Raw genomic sequence first — 16,607 nt, forward strand, 5'->3', positions numbered from 1 at the left:
TAAATCTGGAAGAAGTGGCCACCAGACACACACATCTGGATGCACACCTACAGATGAAAGGGGGCCTGTGCAGCTCAGCTCATCTGGGGTACGAATGTGCTCCAACACTGGTTCACATCTGGAGGCTTTTTCAGGCCATTGTGCACAGCTGGGAGACAGCAGGTTTTTATGATTCAGAACTGGGGTGCAGCTGGTGCGCACAGCTGCGAGGCTTGGGCGTTGTGTGCACCCACAGCTGGATGGGTCCCTGGTGCCACAGCTGTGCACATAGATGCAGGCACCTTTGTGTTGGAAGTGCACACTCACCTCTGGAGAGCAGCATACTTTGAATTTGTGTGCATCTGGAGCCATGACAATGTTCAGCTGCTTTCAACTGGACGTGAAAATAGGGTCTGGGTGAGTTCACATCTGGCCGTACATCTGGAGGGCTCTGGAGAACAGGCACACACATGGAGCTGTGCTGGAGGCCACAGGTGTACATCTAGAGGGGTGCAGAGATGTGCAGGCGTGCACAACTGAAGGGGCACAGGTTGTGCACACGTCTGGTGGCATACGGGCATGTGCATTGGATGCACATCTGGATTTCTGGGGCCCTCTGGCACATCTGTGAACACCTGGGAGCCACTCCACCTCTTTCAGCCCCAGCCAGGAAAGTCACTGCTGCGACCACAGAGCTCCTATCTAGGCATCTGCAGGGCCATGCATTATTCATGCCTCCTCTTGTTCATGGGCAAGAAGAGAAAGCAAATAAATATTAATTTAATAGTAACACAAAGCTTTTCCATTTCTCCTGCTGGGCTTTCAGCAGTCCAGGGACTCCTGGTAGGAAAAAGTGGAAATAAATTACCTGCAGAATAACAGGTTTATCCAACTCTAACAATTCTCTGCATTGGTAATTGAAAGTGGTGCCGGAATATTTAATGCCATGGCATCTTCCCTCCCCTAGCCTGGGGTTTCTGTGTGCCCCGGAAAGCCAAGCAGCGAGGACAGGGCATCTCCAGCATCTCCTTGGCCGGGAAAGAGAGTAGAGGAGCTTGTTAATCCCCTCTAAGGTGGTGACAAGCTGTGCACCGGGGATCCCACAGCTACCCGTCCCCAGAGAGCTTTTGGGCCTCTTTTAATGGAGTGCTCTGAAGAGTTTTTAATGTGAATCCGAGGGTTTGGGGAGCCCTGGGGATTAAAGCACCCAGCCCTGGCTTGTTGGAAATCCTCCACATTAACCCTGCTCTGGGTCACCCCAGGCCTAAGACAGGGGTGAGAGGCTCCTGAGGGCGGCACACGCAGATCCAGCCCCCAAAACCTCCTCTTGGGACGGGGGAAGCAGACAAAGGAACCACTTCGTCCCGGCAGCTAATCCCCCGATTTGTCCCTGTTAATCAGATGGGCAAACAGCGAGCGCGGGGTGGTGCTGGGGGCATTGCCTCCTTGTTAGCAGATTTATTATCGCCGCCGCGCTGCCTAATTGTCCTTTAATTCGGCGATTAGTGGCTGTTTGCGCAGGGCTTGGGTGCCGCTCGGGCGTGGCTGAAAATCGCTCCTCAGAATTTTTGCATCAGGCTAGGACAGGGTGAGGCTGTCCCCAGGCTTTGCCTCCGTGTCCCTCTTTATCTCCGCAGTCTCTGTCCCCGCCTTTCCCAACCCTCTGCGGCGGTGCCGGATGGCATCGGGGTGGGGAAACTGAGGCACGGAGCCGCAAGGTGGGAGCCGGGCGGGCCGGAGCTGAGTAATGACTAGCGACAAGGCATTTGTATGGGCAAACGAGCGGCTGGGAGCCCCCATGCCGATGCGGGGGATGTAAATCCCGCACAGCCCGGCTATTAGCATACCCCCGGGGAGCTCCCTGCTATCGCCTGTGTCGGCGGCTGCCTGGAAATGCGGCGCGTTGAATATTTATACAGGGCACGGGACGCCGTGCCAGGGAGGAGGGCCCCGGGCACAACAAGGGGGAAGAGATGGGGCGCTTTAGGTGGTGACACGGGGGTGTTGGAGAAGAGCAAAGCGGGGTGTCTTAGGGGATGATGGTGGGATGCTTTAGGATGATGCTGTGAAGTGTAGTGGGATGCTGCAGGGGCGATAATGGCATGTTTTAGGGGATAATGCCCGGAGGCTTTAGGAGATGGTGCTTTAGAGGGGTGGGTGATGCTTTAGAGGAGTGTGTGTGGGGGGGATTCTTTAGGGGATAACACTTCAGGGTTGATGTAGGTTGCTTTAGAGGAGTGTACTGGGATGTTTTAGGTGGTGACACTGAGATGCTGTAGAAGATGATGCCAGGGTGCTTTAGACCACGAAGCTGGGATGTTTTTGGAGGGCAAACTGATGTGCTTTAGGTGATGATTCCAGCATGCTTTAGAGGAGGATGGTGTGATGATTTAGGGGATGATGCCAGGAAGCTTTAGAAGATACTGCTGGGATGCTTTAGTTGAGCACGCGGGGATGCTTTAGGGGAAGACACTGAGATGCTCCAGGAAATTATTCTGGGATGCACCAAGGGATAACAAGGGATGTTTTAGGAGATGATACTGGGATGCTTTAGAGGAGGGTGGTCAGATGCTTTAGGGGATGATGCTAGGATGCTTTCAGTGAGCACTCTGGGATGCTTTAAGCGAGTGCTTTAGAAGCTGACACTGAGCTGCTTTAGGAGATGATGCCATGATAAACCAAGGGAGGATACCAGGATGTTTTAGGGGATGATGCTGGGATGTTCTCAGTGAGCACACTGGGATACTTTGTAGGCTGCTGCTGGGATGCTTTGTGGGAAGATTCTGGAGTGCCTTAGAGGAGTGGTGTTGGGATGTCTTCTCCCCGTGCCTGGCAGGCACAGCAGGGCAGTGAGTCAGGGGCTCCTTGCAGGGCATCACAACCCACCTCATTACCACTGCCTTTGGGAAGCCAGAGCCCATGTGTTCTCGAGATGAGCAGCTTGGTGTATATTAACATCCCATTTCCACCTCTTTAATACAGAGTTTGCCCAGATCATTCATCAGCCGGGCCTCCCTTCAGGGCCAGGGGAGCCAGGCAGAGCCCAGCAGCTGGGTCACAGCGAGCAGTGAGGGCTGCGCGTCCCTGAAGCCAGGTCTAACAGGTAGTGGCTCATGTGCGAATCGCTGCTTTGGGGCTGGCGCATCATTGGGAAAGGCGCTATCAAAGCTGTGCTTAATTGGGTGGAAGGGTTGTTTGCATGGCCACTAATGGGGGATCAGAGGGCCAGGGACTGATCGCTGACGGCCATACAAAGGCAACCAATTACTTGCTTGTCTGCATTATGTATTAACCCATCTGGGGCTGGGATATTGGCTTTGAAAGGGAGACAAAGGCAGAGGCGTGACAGTCCGCCCCCACCAAAGAAGCTTGCCTGGGTCCCTTTGTGCGTAGGACTGGGCAGCTGGATGCTGCCTCCTCCTTCTCCTCCTCCTCGCCATTGCCCATTGGGATGTGGCCCCCGGGGGTGTCCCCAGGCGCAGTGGCAGTGTGCTGCCTTGCTTGGCATCCCCACGTCCTCCTAAATATTGCATTGCCACCGCAGGCATCCAACGCCTTTTATCTCCTTTCATCAGACCTTGCTCTTTGCTGCCCACTGCCACATGACAGGAAAACCCATTCGAGCTTCTGCTTTAATTGGCACCAGCCACCATCACTGCTAATAAGTTTACACTTCTTTTCATCAACATGCTTTTGCAGCGGGAGGTTAATTATGAACAGGTCAGTAAATAGCAGTAAACACTAGTTCAGGAATATCTAATGGCTTGCCCACTTGTCTCTTTGCTAATTGTTAATTATCGTGATTGGGTTGGAAGGGTGGTGTGAGCGAGGTGCTGGGGTTCCCAGGGTGGCAGTGTGGTAGGGCAGCCACTGGGTGTTTGTCCCTCATCCACGTGTCTCCAAAGCTGCCCAGTGAGTGCACAGGTGATGCCAGCTGAGAACTGGTCATCATACGGGTGAGCCTGGCCTTGCATGCTGAGCACCTGCACCAGCACCCCCAGCATGGCTGGAAACACCCCCAGAGACACCACAACAGCAACTGTGTGTTGTGGTCAATAGATGAACTGCTTGGGTTCGGTGTCACTGCAATGAAAGAGACGTGGTTCATTCTCTTAACACCAGTACCAATCCAGGCTGTGCGGCTGGGGTGCCTTCATGGTGGCATTTCAGACCCTGCATCCATCCCTAATTAAATTAATCCTGACCAATGTATGCTGCCAGCGGTGCTGGTTGATGCGATGCAATGTGAGCGCTCACCCAGCTGGTGCCAAGCTCGGTCTGCATCTTGCTGCTGCTCAGCAAAAGATGGCACAGTCTTTTTTTTTTTTTTTTTTAATTGTATTTCCCTGCTTTTCCCAATTAAACGGAGCTTCAAATGAAATAGGAAAGTTGAGGGAAGATGAAATTAGCACCAGTTAACAGGGAGTGAGCTTTTTGCTGGTGTGGGGGCAACCCCAGAGATTCTGGCTCCCATTTGTACCCCTTTCCCCCCCCATTACACTAAGAATCCCTCTAATTTGCCTCTGTCCTGAGGTATCTGGGAGCAAAGTAAGTGCCTGCAGGGTGGCCAAGGATGGGCACAACTCGCTACAGGAATGATTAGCACTGCTGAAGAGGCCCTTGGCAAGGCAAGGAGGGGGACGAGCCCCATGCCAACATTTCATTTGCAAATGGTCAAACAGCCCTAATGGAGATGCAGGGCTGCATCGCAATCAGCTGCTCTAGAGGAATAATGAATTTTTCAATACGTAATTAACTGTTAACCTCATTTGCATCCCTCCCCTCCGCCTGCTCCCCTGCATTATGGAGAGCCCCTCTAATTGTGTTCTGATTAGCTCGGAATGGGGTGTGTGTGTGGGGGGGGGGGATGCCTGTGTGTGCAGTGCTGGGGGGGGAAGGGGCGGATGGTAACAGGGACACTCTGGGGCTTGGGCACAGGGACACCCAGCACTGAGGATGTGCGTCAATGGCTGCATAGTCTGGGGCACGCCAACAGGGGTGGTGATGGTTGTAAACCTTTGGGGACACTTCAGCAGTGGGCACGTCCCTTTGGGACCCCAGCTGTGGGGACAAACTGTCAGGGACTGAGGTGGGGACATCTGCCTGGGGACCTGGATTTGGGAACGCACAGCAAGGCAGGCAGTGGGGGCATCCCTCAGGGGACACGCTGGGAGGGTTTCAGTGTGTGCGTCCCTTTGGACACCCTTTGGGGACATGCATCCCATGGGGGATGTGTAGCAGGGCTGGCAGTGGGTGCACCCCTTTGGGGACACACTGGCAGTGGGTGCACCCCTTGGGGGACAAATTGGCCGTGAGTGCACCCCTCTGGGGACACGTAGCAGGGCTGGCAGTGGGTGCACCCCCTGGGGACACTTGGCATCCCACTGGGTGCCCCTTGCTCCCCATCGCTGCTCACAAAGAGCCCCGTGTTCCTGTGCCCCGACAGCATCCCCTCGCCGCAGCGGAGGCGTTTAATGTATTCCAGCGCCTGCAGCTCATGAAATTTGTAATGCCACAACCGCGGTAATCCCTGTAATTAGAATTGGATAATTACGGCTCTGATTGCTCCCGGGCCGCTCCCTGCCAGATGTGCTGCAGCAGCCGGGGGGGGGGCCCACCGCCCCCCCTCCCCCCCCAGTCCTGCCTGAAGAGCCGCCTTTTGCCAAACACGGGTTTGTTTAACCAACACGGCGCTAATTAAAGCATTTTGTGTAACGGGCTGCGCCACGGGGGGGGGAACGACGAGGATGGAGCCGGGCAGCGCCAACCCGTAGGGACCCCAAAAGGGGGCTCGGGGAGGGTCCCAGGAGAAGGGCGAGGCGCGGAGCCGGCCCCTGCTGCCCTTCGTTAGCGCCCCCCGAGCTCATCAATCACGGCCGGGCCGGGCAGGGCCCCTCTGCCCGCAGCCGCGTTAATTGGGGGCTCGGCGGGGGGGCGGCTGCGGGGCACACGCGGCGCCTGCTGCGAGGCGGCACCCCGGGGCAGCGCGCCAAACAGGCCCCGCCCCTCCAGCCAAGCCCCGCCCCCCTCCAGCCAAGCCCCGCCCCCTCGAGGCAGGCCCCCTCCCACCCGGCCCCGCCCGGTTAGGCCCCGCCCCCGCTGGCAGAAGCCCCGCCCCTCCCCTTTAACCACGCCCCCTCCTCGCAGGACCACGCCTCGAACCCCGCGAAGCCCCGCCCCCCCGCCAGCCCTGGCCACGCCCCCACCCCCGCCACGCCCCCTCCGCGGTGCTCTGGGCTCGGGGCGGCCGGAAGGCCCTCCCGAGGGGAGCCCGCGCGTCACTTCCGCCCGCTCGGTCCGGCAGCTCCAATATGGCGGCGTCCTGCGGTTCCTCGCAGCTCCCCGCCGCCGAGCCGCCGCTGAAGATCCCCAAGATGGAGGTGCTGTCGCCGGGCTCGCCGGGCGCGCTGAGCGACGGCAACCCCAGCCTGTCCGACCCGTCCACCCCCAGCGGCGCCTCCCCGCTGGGCCCGGGGCCGGCGGCCGGCGGGGCCGGGCTGGGGGGCGGCGGCGGCGCGGGGGGCCGCGGCGGGGCCTCGCCCTCCGTCTCCTTCTCGCCGGGCGGCGCCGCCGCGGCCGCCGCCGCCGCCGCTTGCCGCGGCATGTCCTGGACGCCGGCCGAGACCAACGCGCTCATCGCCGTGTGGGGCAACGAGCGGCTGGTGGAGGCGCGCTACCAGCAGCTGGAGGGCGCCGGCACCGTGTTCGGCAGCAAGGCCCCCGGGCCCGCCATGTACGAGCGCGTCTCCCGCGCGCTGGCCGAGCTGGGCTACGAGCGCACCCCCTCGCAGTGCCGGGAGCGCATCAAGGTACCCCCGGCCGCTCCCGGGCAGCGGGGGGGCGGCGGGCCCGGGGGTGTGTGGGGGGAGGCCGCAGGAGGGCGCCGGTATCTCCTGTCCCGGGGACTCGGGGTCGTGCGAGTCCCCCCGGCTGTTGGCTTCTCCTCGCCTGGAGCCCCCCCCCCGGCAGCGTTGCCGGGCTGCGGGCGCTGCTGTGCCCTCGGGGTTCGGCCCTTAGGTTCCCCTCGAGTGGGCAGGGAGCAGCAGCCTCTTCAGGGGTCGGCCGCGGGAGGCCCCGCGGCACCTTCCCGTGGGTGTGCCGGGCAGCCCTAGGTCCTTCTGCAGAGCCCCACGGCCCCGGGTGGGTTGGATTAGTCCCCTGATGCATCCTCCAGCGGCCCTTGGCCAGTGGTGGGGTGGCGTTGGCAGCCCTGTGGGGAAGGGAGCTTCTGCAGTGCTGAGGAGCGGTGTGGGTTCAGGTTGGCTGTGTTGAGTTTGCAGTCCTAACGTGGTTTGGGGTTCCCTTCACAGATGAGAAGCTCTCTCTGGGTTATGATCACGCAGAGCATGCTGCAATCTCAGAAAGCTTCTCTGACAATTAAGCTGTGTTACAGCTGTGTTTCCTTTGGTGGTAGGTTTTAGAGGGTTGGCTTTCCAATCGCATCATTCCCTAGCGAAAAGGAAAAGGTTGGGTTCCATTTGGGAGTAGATACTCAGTGTGCCATGCTTTTACAAAGGGAGCTGCGTTGAGGACCACACGGTGGGGTGGAAGGGACAGCACGGGTCCTGCAATGGGCAGGCAGTGGTGCCCCAGCAGTGCCCGCAGTCCATAAGAACCGCTACAGGTTTCAGTTCATAAGTGTGAATGAAACTCAGCAAATTAAATGCACTGAGTTCCCTCAAGGCTTTTGTTTTACCCTCTTATGACCCATTAGGTCGTCTGTGCAGTCACTTGAAATGTTGATTGATTAAAAAGTAACATCTTGTTATCTCTTGTTACTGCTGGGGATCAGCAAGGACGTTTGCTCCTCTGTGCCTTGTTTTAGCCACTAAACACAGCTGTGCTGGCCCATCCTGTCTGGAATTGTCCAGGCACATGTACCCAAGTCTTTGATTTGCAAAGTATGTGGAGAAAGGGACTCTGTAATTCTGCAGTACTGATAAAGAAGACCAGTGGCAGTTATGTCTTGTAGACAATTACATGTGCTGCTGAGCATCCTGAGAGATGCTCAGGAATAAGCCAGAAGGGGACTCGCCTTCAACATCTACCTGATAATTAGATCAGCATGCATCTTTGGAAAGATGATTGAAATGAAGCAAAGCCCCTTCCTAAGGATGTAACGGTTACTTAATATATTTTCGCGTGTCATCTCTTTGTCTCCATGCATTTGCTGTTCAGGGCTTAATTCCCCAAACGCATCAAAATGCGTTTGAGAGAAATGTTGCTTTTAAGCAGATACTTCATCCACTGCAAAACTTCTCAAAGTCCCTTGTTTTCTGAGCAACTTCCAACGTAAATTGTTTCTTCCACAAAACTGGGACGCTCTGGGTTTTGCTAGAGTCCAATGCATGATGGAAAAACTACTTCAGGTAGTTTTCCTCACCTGTAAGGCTCTGATGATTTTTAGTTGTTGCAGCAGCTCCTGCAGAGGTTGTTGAGGACTGCTACTGTAATTCTGACTGTAGGTTCTGCAAGCAGTTGCCTCATGGGATGCAAAGCGAGAGAGAAGCAAGGAGAAGCCTTGCTACCAGAGCAGCCCAGAGCTGGCCGTCCTGGTCATACAATGCTTTTGGAGGATGCTGGTCAGGGGCTGTGGCTGGTGAAAGTTCCCCTCTTCCCAGCAGTTGGCTACTTTACTGCAGGAGAGACTTCTCCCCCATTGAGAAGTGCTTCAACAGATTTGTTGTCAATGAAACGCTTAAGTTGCAAAGAAACCATAAGTTGTGTTTTCATATGTATGTATCAAAGAGATTAGAGGGAATGAAAGACTACGAGGCTTTTACTTTTCATGTTGTGATAGCTTCAAGAGCACCTCTTGAAAGATCTGTCAGGCATTTGTCTACAGATTCTTCTAGATCGATGCACCCTGCGTCCTCATGGAGTCTGAAATAACACACCCCACAGCATCTGGTTAAAAGGCTCAACATACAGGGGCTGTCTGTTTTCCATTGACACGCTGTCCTAGACTATTCGGTCGTGGGCTTTCTGCCAGCACGGCCAGGTGAACAGCAGCAGTTTGATGTCAGCAAGGAAGGCTCCTCATTGCAGGCTTTCGTCATCCTGTGCACGTCCTGGAGCAGGGCTAATGTCTTACCCTGTGCCCAGTGGTGAGGTCCTGCTGGTGCTCGAGTTTTTGCATATCCTGGATCTATGCTGGTGTGAGGGTCTTGGAGATGCAAAAACATTGTGATGGTGGAGCTTTAACAAAGCCTTCGGGCTTGCAGTAGGTTTTTCAAGAATTGCTGTAAAATGAGCGCTCTTTGAAAGCTGAGGTTTTTGAGAGAGCCAAGAGTTGACGTTGTTACGGGAATTATTGAAGTAGTTGCAGTAGCTGCTGCCAATCCTAAAATCCTGTTTTTTTGTAGAATTCCAGGCAGAATTGGCTGCTTGGCTCTTTCATGCTCAACCGAGGGTGAAAATCACTTCTGGATGCAGAGTGGTTGATGTTTGAAGGTGCTCTTAAGATGGAGCGTGAAGACTTGGACTTGCTGCGGGAACAAGGGCAGGTCACAGGTACTTCATAGTCTTATGCTGTCGGTCGTCAGAGCTAAAAGCAGAGCCAAGGGTGGTGGTGATGAATGAATGCTTAGTTGCATCATTCCACTTGCCTTCTTGTAGTCATAATGTTCTATATTTCCATGACTTTATAAGATACTTTGACTTAATGTCCCTCAAGGGAGAGTACTGTAAGTATTTGCTGATTGATCATAAGTGTAAATCATGCTTAAAATGTTTTGGACCTGACTTACCTTATAAATACATTTTAGATAAGAACTCTATATTGGCTTTCTTCAGGACACCTAATTCCTGGGCTCTGCCAAATCTTGAAAAGTGAGTTAGAAATGAGTGGAAAGGAAAAAGTCACCTCTCTGAAGAACAAAGTTTTCCAGTTCTCCAGTTGTATTACATATATGCGTTCTCTTCTAATTCAAACAGGATGTAAAGTAAGGTCCCAGTTCAGATCTTCTCTGTTTCTTAACATCTGCATGTGCTTTTCTGCACATAAGCAGTGCTGGTCTGCAGTCTGGAAATGAGACTGCTGTTCAATTTGGCCACTCCTGAGTGTCTGTTTCAAATTTGGGGATTCACACGTAACGGTTCCAACAACTATTCCTAGTTTATTTCTGCAGAAAGAGACCTTGAGCCTGACTTCCTTGCTCTGATGTGTGTGGACAAGTTAGCTCAGCGATCAGGAACTGCAGAAGAACTGAAGCATCTTGATTTCTGCCGGTTGGGTTCCCAGAAGCTGTGTTGTGCTCCATAGTTTCCTCATCCTGGCATGCCAAGCTGTATCCTTAATCATGACTTGTTTGGTAATATGCTCCGACTGTTCCTACGACTGTGGTCTCACAGCTCTTGTTAAAAAATTGTTTACTAAAACACATGTGCTTTTCCTCCAGCCCTGATCCTCTTTGCAAAGTATGTTTTTATTCAGAAATGATAATGAGGGAATTAGCCTGGCTCAGCGTCTGTGTGTCCTGAAACTGGTCCCTCTATGCAGCGGTGTGGAGCATCTTCAGCTCTTCGGTTTGACCTTATAACTATTTTTTAAAAGCAAAGGAATGGGATATTTTGCAAAACCCTTCCCGGATTTATATGCAGTAACTTCTATTTTGTGCCCTTCACCTAGCAGTGCTGTTACTTCAGCCAGAGGGCAGGCGGTTAGCTACTGACTGGGGTTGCAAAGGGCAGAGGCTGTCAACTGCAGAAAAATGAGCTTTCACTTAGTGCTCTGAAGTTTCCATATGACGGCCAAAAAAGCTGATATATCCAATATGTATGTTCTGTCATCGCTTTCAGTCACGTAATGCACTTGAACATCGCCGTTTCATCCTCTTCCAACCTCTGCATGTGGCTGCGATGTCCGGCAGAGGTGGATGCTCTAGGGAAGTGCAGATGAGCTCAGGCTTTACGGTTGCCACTGACCAGTGTGGCATAGCATGAGCCATGCAAGTCAAGGACAATTTTCAGGAAAATAATTTCATTTTTTTAAAGGATTGTTCTGTAAGTCCTGCAGCTGTTTTTGAGTACTGGAGCTTGTGCATTTTTAAATCTGCAGAAAAATAATTTGTTTCTGCTGTGTGCATCTTCCTTTATCAAAGGTGAAATCAAAGACTTGCTGTCCTGACAATGCTTCGTTTAGCTGGGCTGTGAGTATTTCAGTACTAGAAGTTCACTGGCTGCAATTGCAGCTAGCAACCCTCTCTCGAGCAAAGAAATTGCTCCTTAAAAGTTGTAGTTCAGCAGTTGGGAGACTGTTAAAATGAGTTCAGGGTCATTCTTAATTTGTCGTTTCTTCAGCTCCCACGTAAAATTGGGAAAGCATGGGTTCTGTTTTTATTTAGTCGCTGAGATGCTGAAATTTGTTTGCCTCTCCCAGAAGTGGGTGCCAAGTTGTTCATTCAAAGAACAGACCTAGTATCTAACTCTCAGCTGGGACAATTCACAAGTTCTGCTGCTGATTGCAGACTTGCTGCCCTCATGTTTGACTTCACGTGCACAGTGACCTGCCTGTCACCCTGGACAGGTTACTGGAGATTCTGTTGGGTTGTGGTTGTCCGCAAATATATGATTTGTTTTGCAAAGAAAAAAACAAAACCACCTTGAAGACACTGGTTCCATGCTTTCACATGGAGAATGTAGGCACAGAGGGGGGAAGTGAATGCCACTAACCCACATGAAACACAATGGAATGAAAAATTACGCTTGAATATCAGCTCTTCACGTTCTCTTGCTTTATAAGTAAAACGATGATGACAGGGGCTTACTTTAATGTGGCTGTGGTTTTTGCTGCTTTACAATGTAAACAATCCATTTTAAAATCTTTGTAGCATGAAGTTGTTTTTAAGGAAGGAAATGCTGTGCTAACCAGACTGTCTCAGAAGAGACTCCTGTAGTAATCTAGTTTGACCTCCTGCATGATGCTGGAGATTAAATTTCATCATTGGGCTCAATAACCTAAAGCAGTGGCTGTCTCTTAGTTTGAAGATTTCAAAGGGTGGAGTATCAGTACCTTTAGTAGCAACCCATCCAAACGATTACCTTCCGAACAGCTTTGCCTTCTATTAATTTACATGTTTTACCTTTGTCTTGTGTTTGTTACCTTCTCTCCTGTTATCTCAGGCTGAGATCCTTGTCCTTGTGGTTCTACTCACTGAGATGTGCACAGGCAGTGTTCAAGTCACCTCTTGATCTTTCTTTGGCAGATGCCTTTAGTTTTCCAGGCTAGGTCATTTCTTGCAGTTCCTGTTCTGAATCCTCTCCAAGAACTCACTTCTTGCTGGAGAATCTCACAGACCCCAGTAGGTGGGAGCAACTTTCTGTTGACATTTATAAGCTGGAAAAAAAAAATATACACTCTTCAGTGACAAAGAACAGATTTATTTGCTTTATTCCTTCTCGGATGTATTATGGTACTGCAGTAGAGAAGCATCTCTGGAAGATGTCAGCATCATGTGGAGTGAACCCTCTTGCGTAGCAGCTGTATCTGTCTACTTTGGCTGGGCTACTTGCTGTAGTGTATTTGCAGAGTGGTGTTGTGCTCTTCTCCATCTGTCTTGCTTTGCATGTGCCAGACAAGTATCTTTACTGTCCAGTAACTTCTGCTGTCTTTTTGGGAATGAAGTACCTAATTATCCTGCTGACACACATAGTTGAGGCCGGGAACTCATTGCAGAGGGACAAACTGGTTAAATTTTATTTTTCCCCAAAGTCTTGTAGGTGGTGTATTACCTTTACAGCTTGGTTCACATCTCACAACTTTGCTGGCAGAGATGGAAGAGCAAAAAGCATGGAGGAAGAAAATCCAGTTGCTGTAACAGAGCTGGCAGAAGTTAGCCATGGAAGGAGACCTGTTGCCAGAATGCTGTCTCAAGCCATTCAGGGAGGTAGGTTAGCACCGCAGGCCAGATTGCCCTTTTTCTGGAAGGCAGCTCTGCCAGCTGCACTTTTGTAGTGGTTCTATGATGCAGATGTGCACTAAGGTTACACACCCAGACAAGCAAAGTTAGCTTGCTGCTTCTACTGCAAGATACAGGGCTAAAAGCATCTCACACACGTGTCTTTACGCGGGCAGCAAGTCATGTTTATGAACGTTACATCTTAGGGTGAGAGCATGTGTCTTGTCCCCCTTAGGAGGAGAACCATTGAAGACTTGGAAAGGTGTTAAAATCCTGCTGATTTGTCGCTTGTCCTTAGCCAACACACAGGTGGGCTGAGATTTTGGACATCGCATCAGCAGAAACTTCTTTGATGTCAGAAAAGAGTCCCAGTGGCAGTGATGCAGGAGTTGTTACATGGTTGATCATGGATTATATTTATTTTAGAAGCAACTGGATGCACCTGAAATGCTCAACAGAATGAAGCTGGCATGAAAGCACAGAGCTTCAAGTGCCTGTGTGGGTACCAGTTCACTTTCACCACTGTTCCAGTCAAGCATCCTGTTAAATGTATAAATCTAGGAGCTAAGGAGATGATACTCTCTGGACCTCTGTGGTCTCACCAGTCACCAGCCCTTATTTTGACCGTTATTTCTGGTGAAAACTGGAGTTAAAGCAACCTCCACTATTTCACTTCCTGTTTTTCCTGCTGCTCTGGATGTAGACATTGCTCTCCATTGATAACGATTTTTCAATGCAGCTAAAGCACAAAGGCTGAGGTTGGACTTGCCAGGCAGGGACCTTTCTCTGGGGACCCCAGCCTCAGGACTGGCACTTGCATCCTTCTAAGGTTGTGTGTAAAGCTTTCAGCTTTTAGAACTATGCAAGTTGTGTGCTGTGGGGTGCCACCCATGTTGATGCCTTCTGCCACCCATCTGGAGCTTGTTTTGGAGTGGAGTGTTTTCCATACCACCTGCAGGAGAATTTGTGCTGCTCTTTGTCTTCTGGAGGGGCAGTGGCATCGCTCTGCCAGTTCATATGAGACCTAGAACCAACAGGGATAGACCTGTGCAGTCTCTCTTGGCTTGCCAATAGTTACTTAACCTGTTAGATCTCTTTGGTCCAGATTGTTGCACTTAGGGCTTTTCTTTCAGGGCAGACTTGATAGGTGTCATGGAAATATTTGTCACATTCACAGTGTTAGTATGAAACTTCAAGTATGATTTTTTTTTAGGAATGATTCTGTTTCTAGAGAAAGATGATCTGTACAATCATAGTCTTCATTGCTTTGGAGTAAGTAGGAATGGGTTTTAAACTGGTTTTGGATAGTGTAGGAAAGAATAGCTTTATTGAGCAAACAGGCATGCAAGACTATTATTAGGTGTCACAGCCCTTAAAAACTTTGCTGTTAGGTCTTAGTGGGAATAAAGTAAGCCCTTAGTATTGGTTGAATTGCAGTGAAAGTGTCTGCAGTCCCATATGCACTTTGGAAGTGGAATTCGTCCTGTGTTATGCAAGGGCAAAACCCCCAACCATTCTTTAGTCTTAGCCTAACTCTGGGGGGAAAGCCTTGGCCAGCTGATAGCACAAGTCTGTGTCCCTCCAGGTGTTCTTTCACGTGCATTTGCAATGTTTCTGTGGCACCTCATTCCCCTGATATTTGTTGGACATGCTGCTGTTGCATGATTACGAGATCCATCAGTAAAGGCTTGGTGATGAGATGTCCCAGTCCTCTGGCTACTGAGTAGTTGGTGCCAGGTGCGGTTCATGCCAGGACTGGGTTGAACCTTATCCATGCACCTCTGTAAGCTGAGCTCCATCTCTGTGACACATCCATCCCACCAAAAATCTTTACAGATCTGGAAGTTGTTGCTGTTGTAGATTGGCAAGGCAGAGAGGGTTTTGCTGATTTGCCTTCTCAAGGTAATGAGCGCTAACTAGGTAGTTTTCCTCCAGAGCTATCTTAGACCAGGAGCTGAGTCCATCCGGAGAGGGAAGTTCCCCACTGTCTGTCTTTCTGCAGGCAGTAATGGAGAACTTTTTTTCTCTCTGGGTGTCTAGCCTGATCAACATCAAATCCATGAGAAGTGTATGAATAATTTTATTCTCAGCTCTGTAATATCAGCAGCCAGTGGAGGATCTTTGCAGGTGGCTGTTTTGAGCCACGAGGTGCAGCCCACTGCCACTGCAGGGAAATTTGCCATTTCTGCACTGTCTTCCTTGCCCACAGCTTGTTTTCACTTGGCTTCTTTCCCTCTTGGTTTCTGGCAAAGTCCTGCCATGCCTGTTTGTGCACTCCATGAAATCCTGCCAGCACGACAAGGCTTGCATCTTGAAGCTTGTGGGGCTGCTGTTTCCAAACTCTACTGTCTTGGTAAGCAAAATGGACAGCATAGTTTGATGTCTGCTGTGGCAGTTCAGAGAGCTAATGGGAGCCATGTGCGCTCAGCGAAGGGGTGTATGAAGACCTTGATAATCATCTAGACTGACCTCTACAGGTCATTCTTGTTCAGGCTTATTTTAACTATGTTTAATTGTGATTTAGAAATTGGCAGTGATGAAAAATACACTGTGATTTTTTTGTTAGGTTCCAACTCTTGCTAACTAATCCACCTTAAAAACATGTGGCTTACCTGTACTGACTGAAAATCTCTTCTGCGTCTTGTAGTGTGACTTTGCTTCTTCAAGTCATTGTCCAAAGCAATTTCTGGTTCCTTTCTCAATTGGATGAGCAACTTGTCTGTATTCCCCAGACCAGCCTTTTCCCCTCAGTACATTCATGTCACTTTCATTGTTTTGTTCTGGACACCCTTGGGCAGGAGCCAAATCCGTCAGGAAGTCTCTGGGCATTGGGGCACATCAGGATACAATTGAAGCTTCGTTCTTTGGTGTAAAGTATGATTTATTTTGACTGCCAGCGTATCCCTGAGTGCTGTGATCTGGCAGATGTGCAGCCACCTGCAGGGTTGGAGTGTCTTCAGACAGGTCTGCAGCAGCTACTGCAAAGTTTTAAGGGTAGGTTTCTGTGAGGCTGCTTGTGTGCTTTGTAGAGCATTGCTATGACTCAGTGTCTCAGGCACTGCTTGAGATGCATTGAAGTCTTCAGCTGCCTTTCTGCTGTGGTTTTCTTGAGTTCAAGCTGTGCTTTCTTCTTTTTTTCTGGATAGAAACAACACCTAAACAACAGAAATAGGGCTTCTTATGGTGATATTCCCATTTGCATCTGTTCTCCTGCCTTTCACATCTTTTAACAAAGGCAGTTCATGATCTAGCATGTTGAGCAGAGGTATCGGCCATCTGTAGTTGTTTGTTTCCTTGTGATCCAATTTGCCAGCATGGAAATGAGCTTCAAGAGCTTTCACTCTGCCAGTCATCCCCACGTGCAGTGCAACCTCCCCAAACTTGAAGAACCATTTCTTTCATCCCCGTATGGTTTTGTTACTTGCGAGTATCCTGGCATGATGAGGCACCACATGCAGCTGTTTGATACTGCTTTCTTAATTCAGCAAGGACTCCTCTCTTCCATTAAGTGAAAGCATGTTGTTGATTCTGAATAGCACTAAGTGCTACTCTGGGCCACCGGGACCTGGGCTAGGCCAGCAGTTATCATTTAATAGATGCCAATAAGTAAATATGGCCGTTGAATACAGACACATACATAGACCACTTAGCTGCTCGGTAGAGCCCGTAACGTCCGTCTGAGTAAGGGTGGATCTCAGAGCAGAGATCTGAAGCTTCTTGTCTTGGACC

The 16,607-nt window shown here is 51.0% G+C and overlaps 1 protein-coding gene across 12 annotated transcripts in view; it reads left to right on the top strand.

The window, feature by feature from the left end:
• The first annotated feature begins 6,214 nt into the window (after nucleotides 1–6,214).
• The window catches only part of MSANTD2 (Myb/SANT DNA binding domain containing 2), a 29,835-nt gene continuing 19,442 nt past the window's right edge, over nucleotides 6,215–16,607 (top strand). For 2 of the 12 annotated variants that reach the window (XM_068659057.1, XM_068659058.1), the window contains exon 1: nucleotides 6,251–6,788. In XM_068659057.1, coding sequence (XP_068515158.1) covers nucleotides 6,291–6,788 — 498 coding nt within the window. In that variant the 5' untranslated portion in view covers nucleotides 6,251–6,290. The other 10 variants (XM_068659062.1, XM_068659061.1, XR_011089589.1 and 7 more) reach the window with 9 other exon arrangements.

The sequence above is a fragment of the Anas acuta genome, chromosome 23, assembly GCF_963932015.1.
Source record: "Anas acuta chromosome 23, bAnaAcu1.1, whole genome shotgun sequence".
NCBI classification, from domain to species: domain Eukaryota; kingdom Metazoa; phylum Chordata; class Aves; order Anseriformes; family Anatidae; genus Anas; species Anas acuta.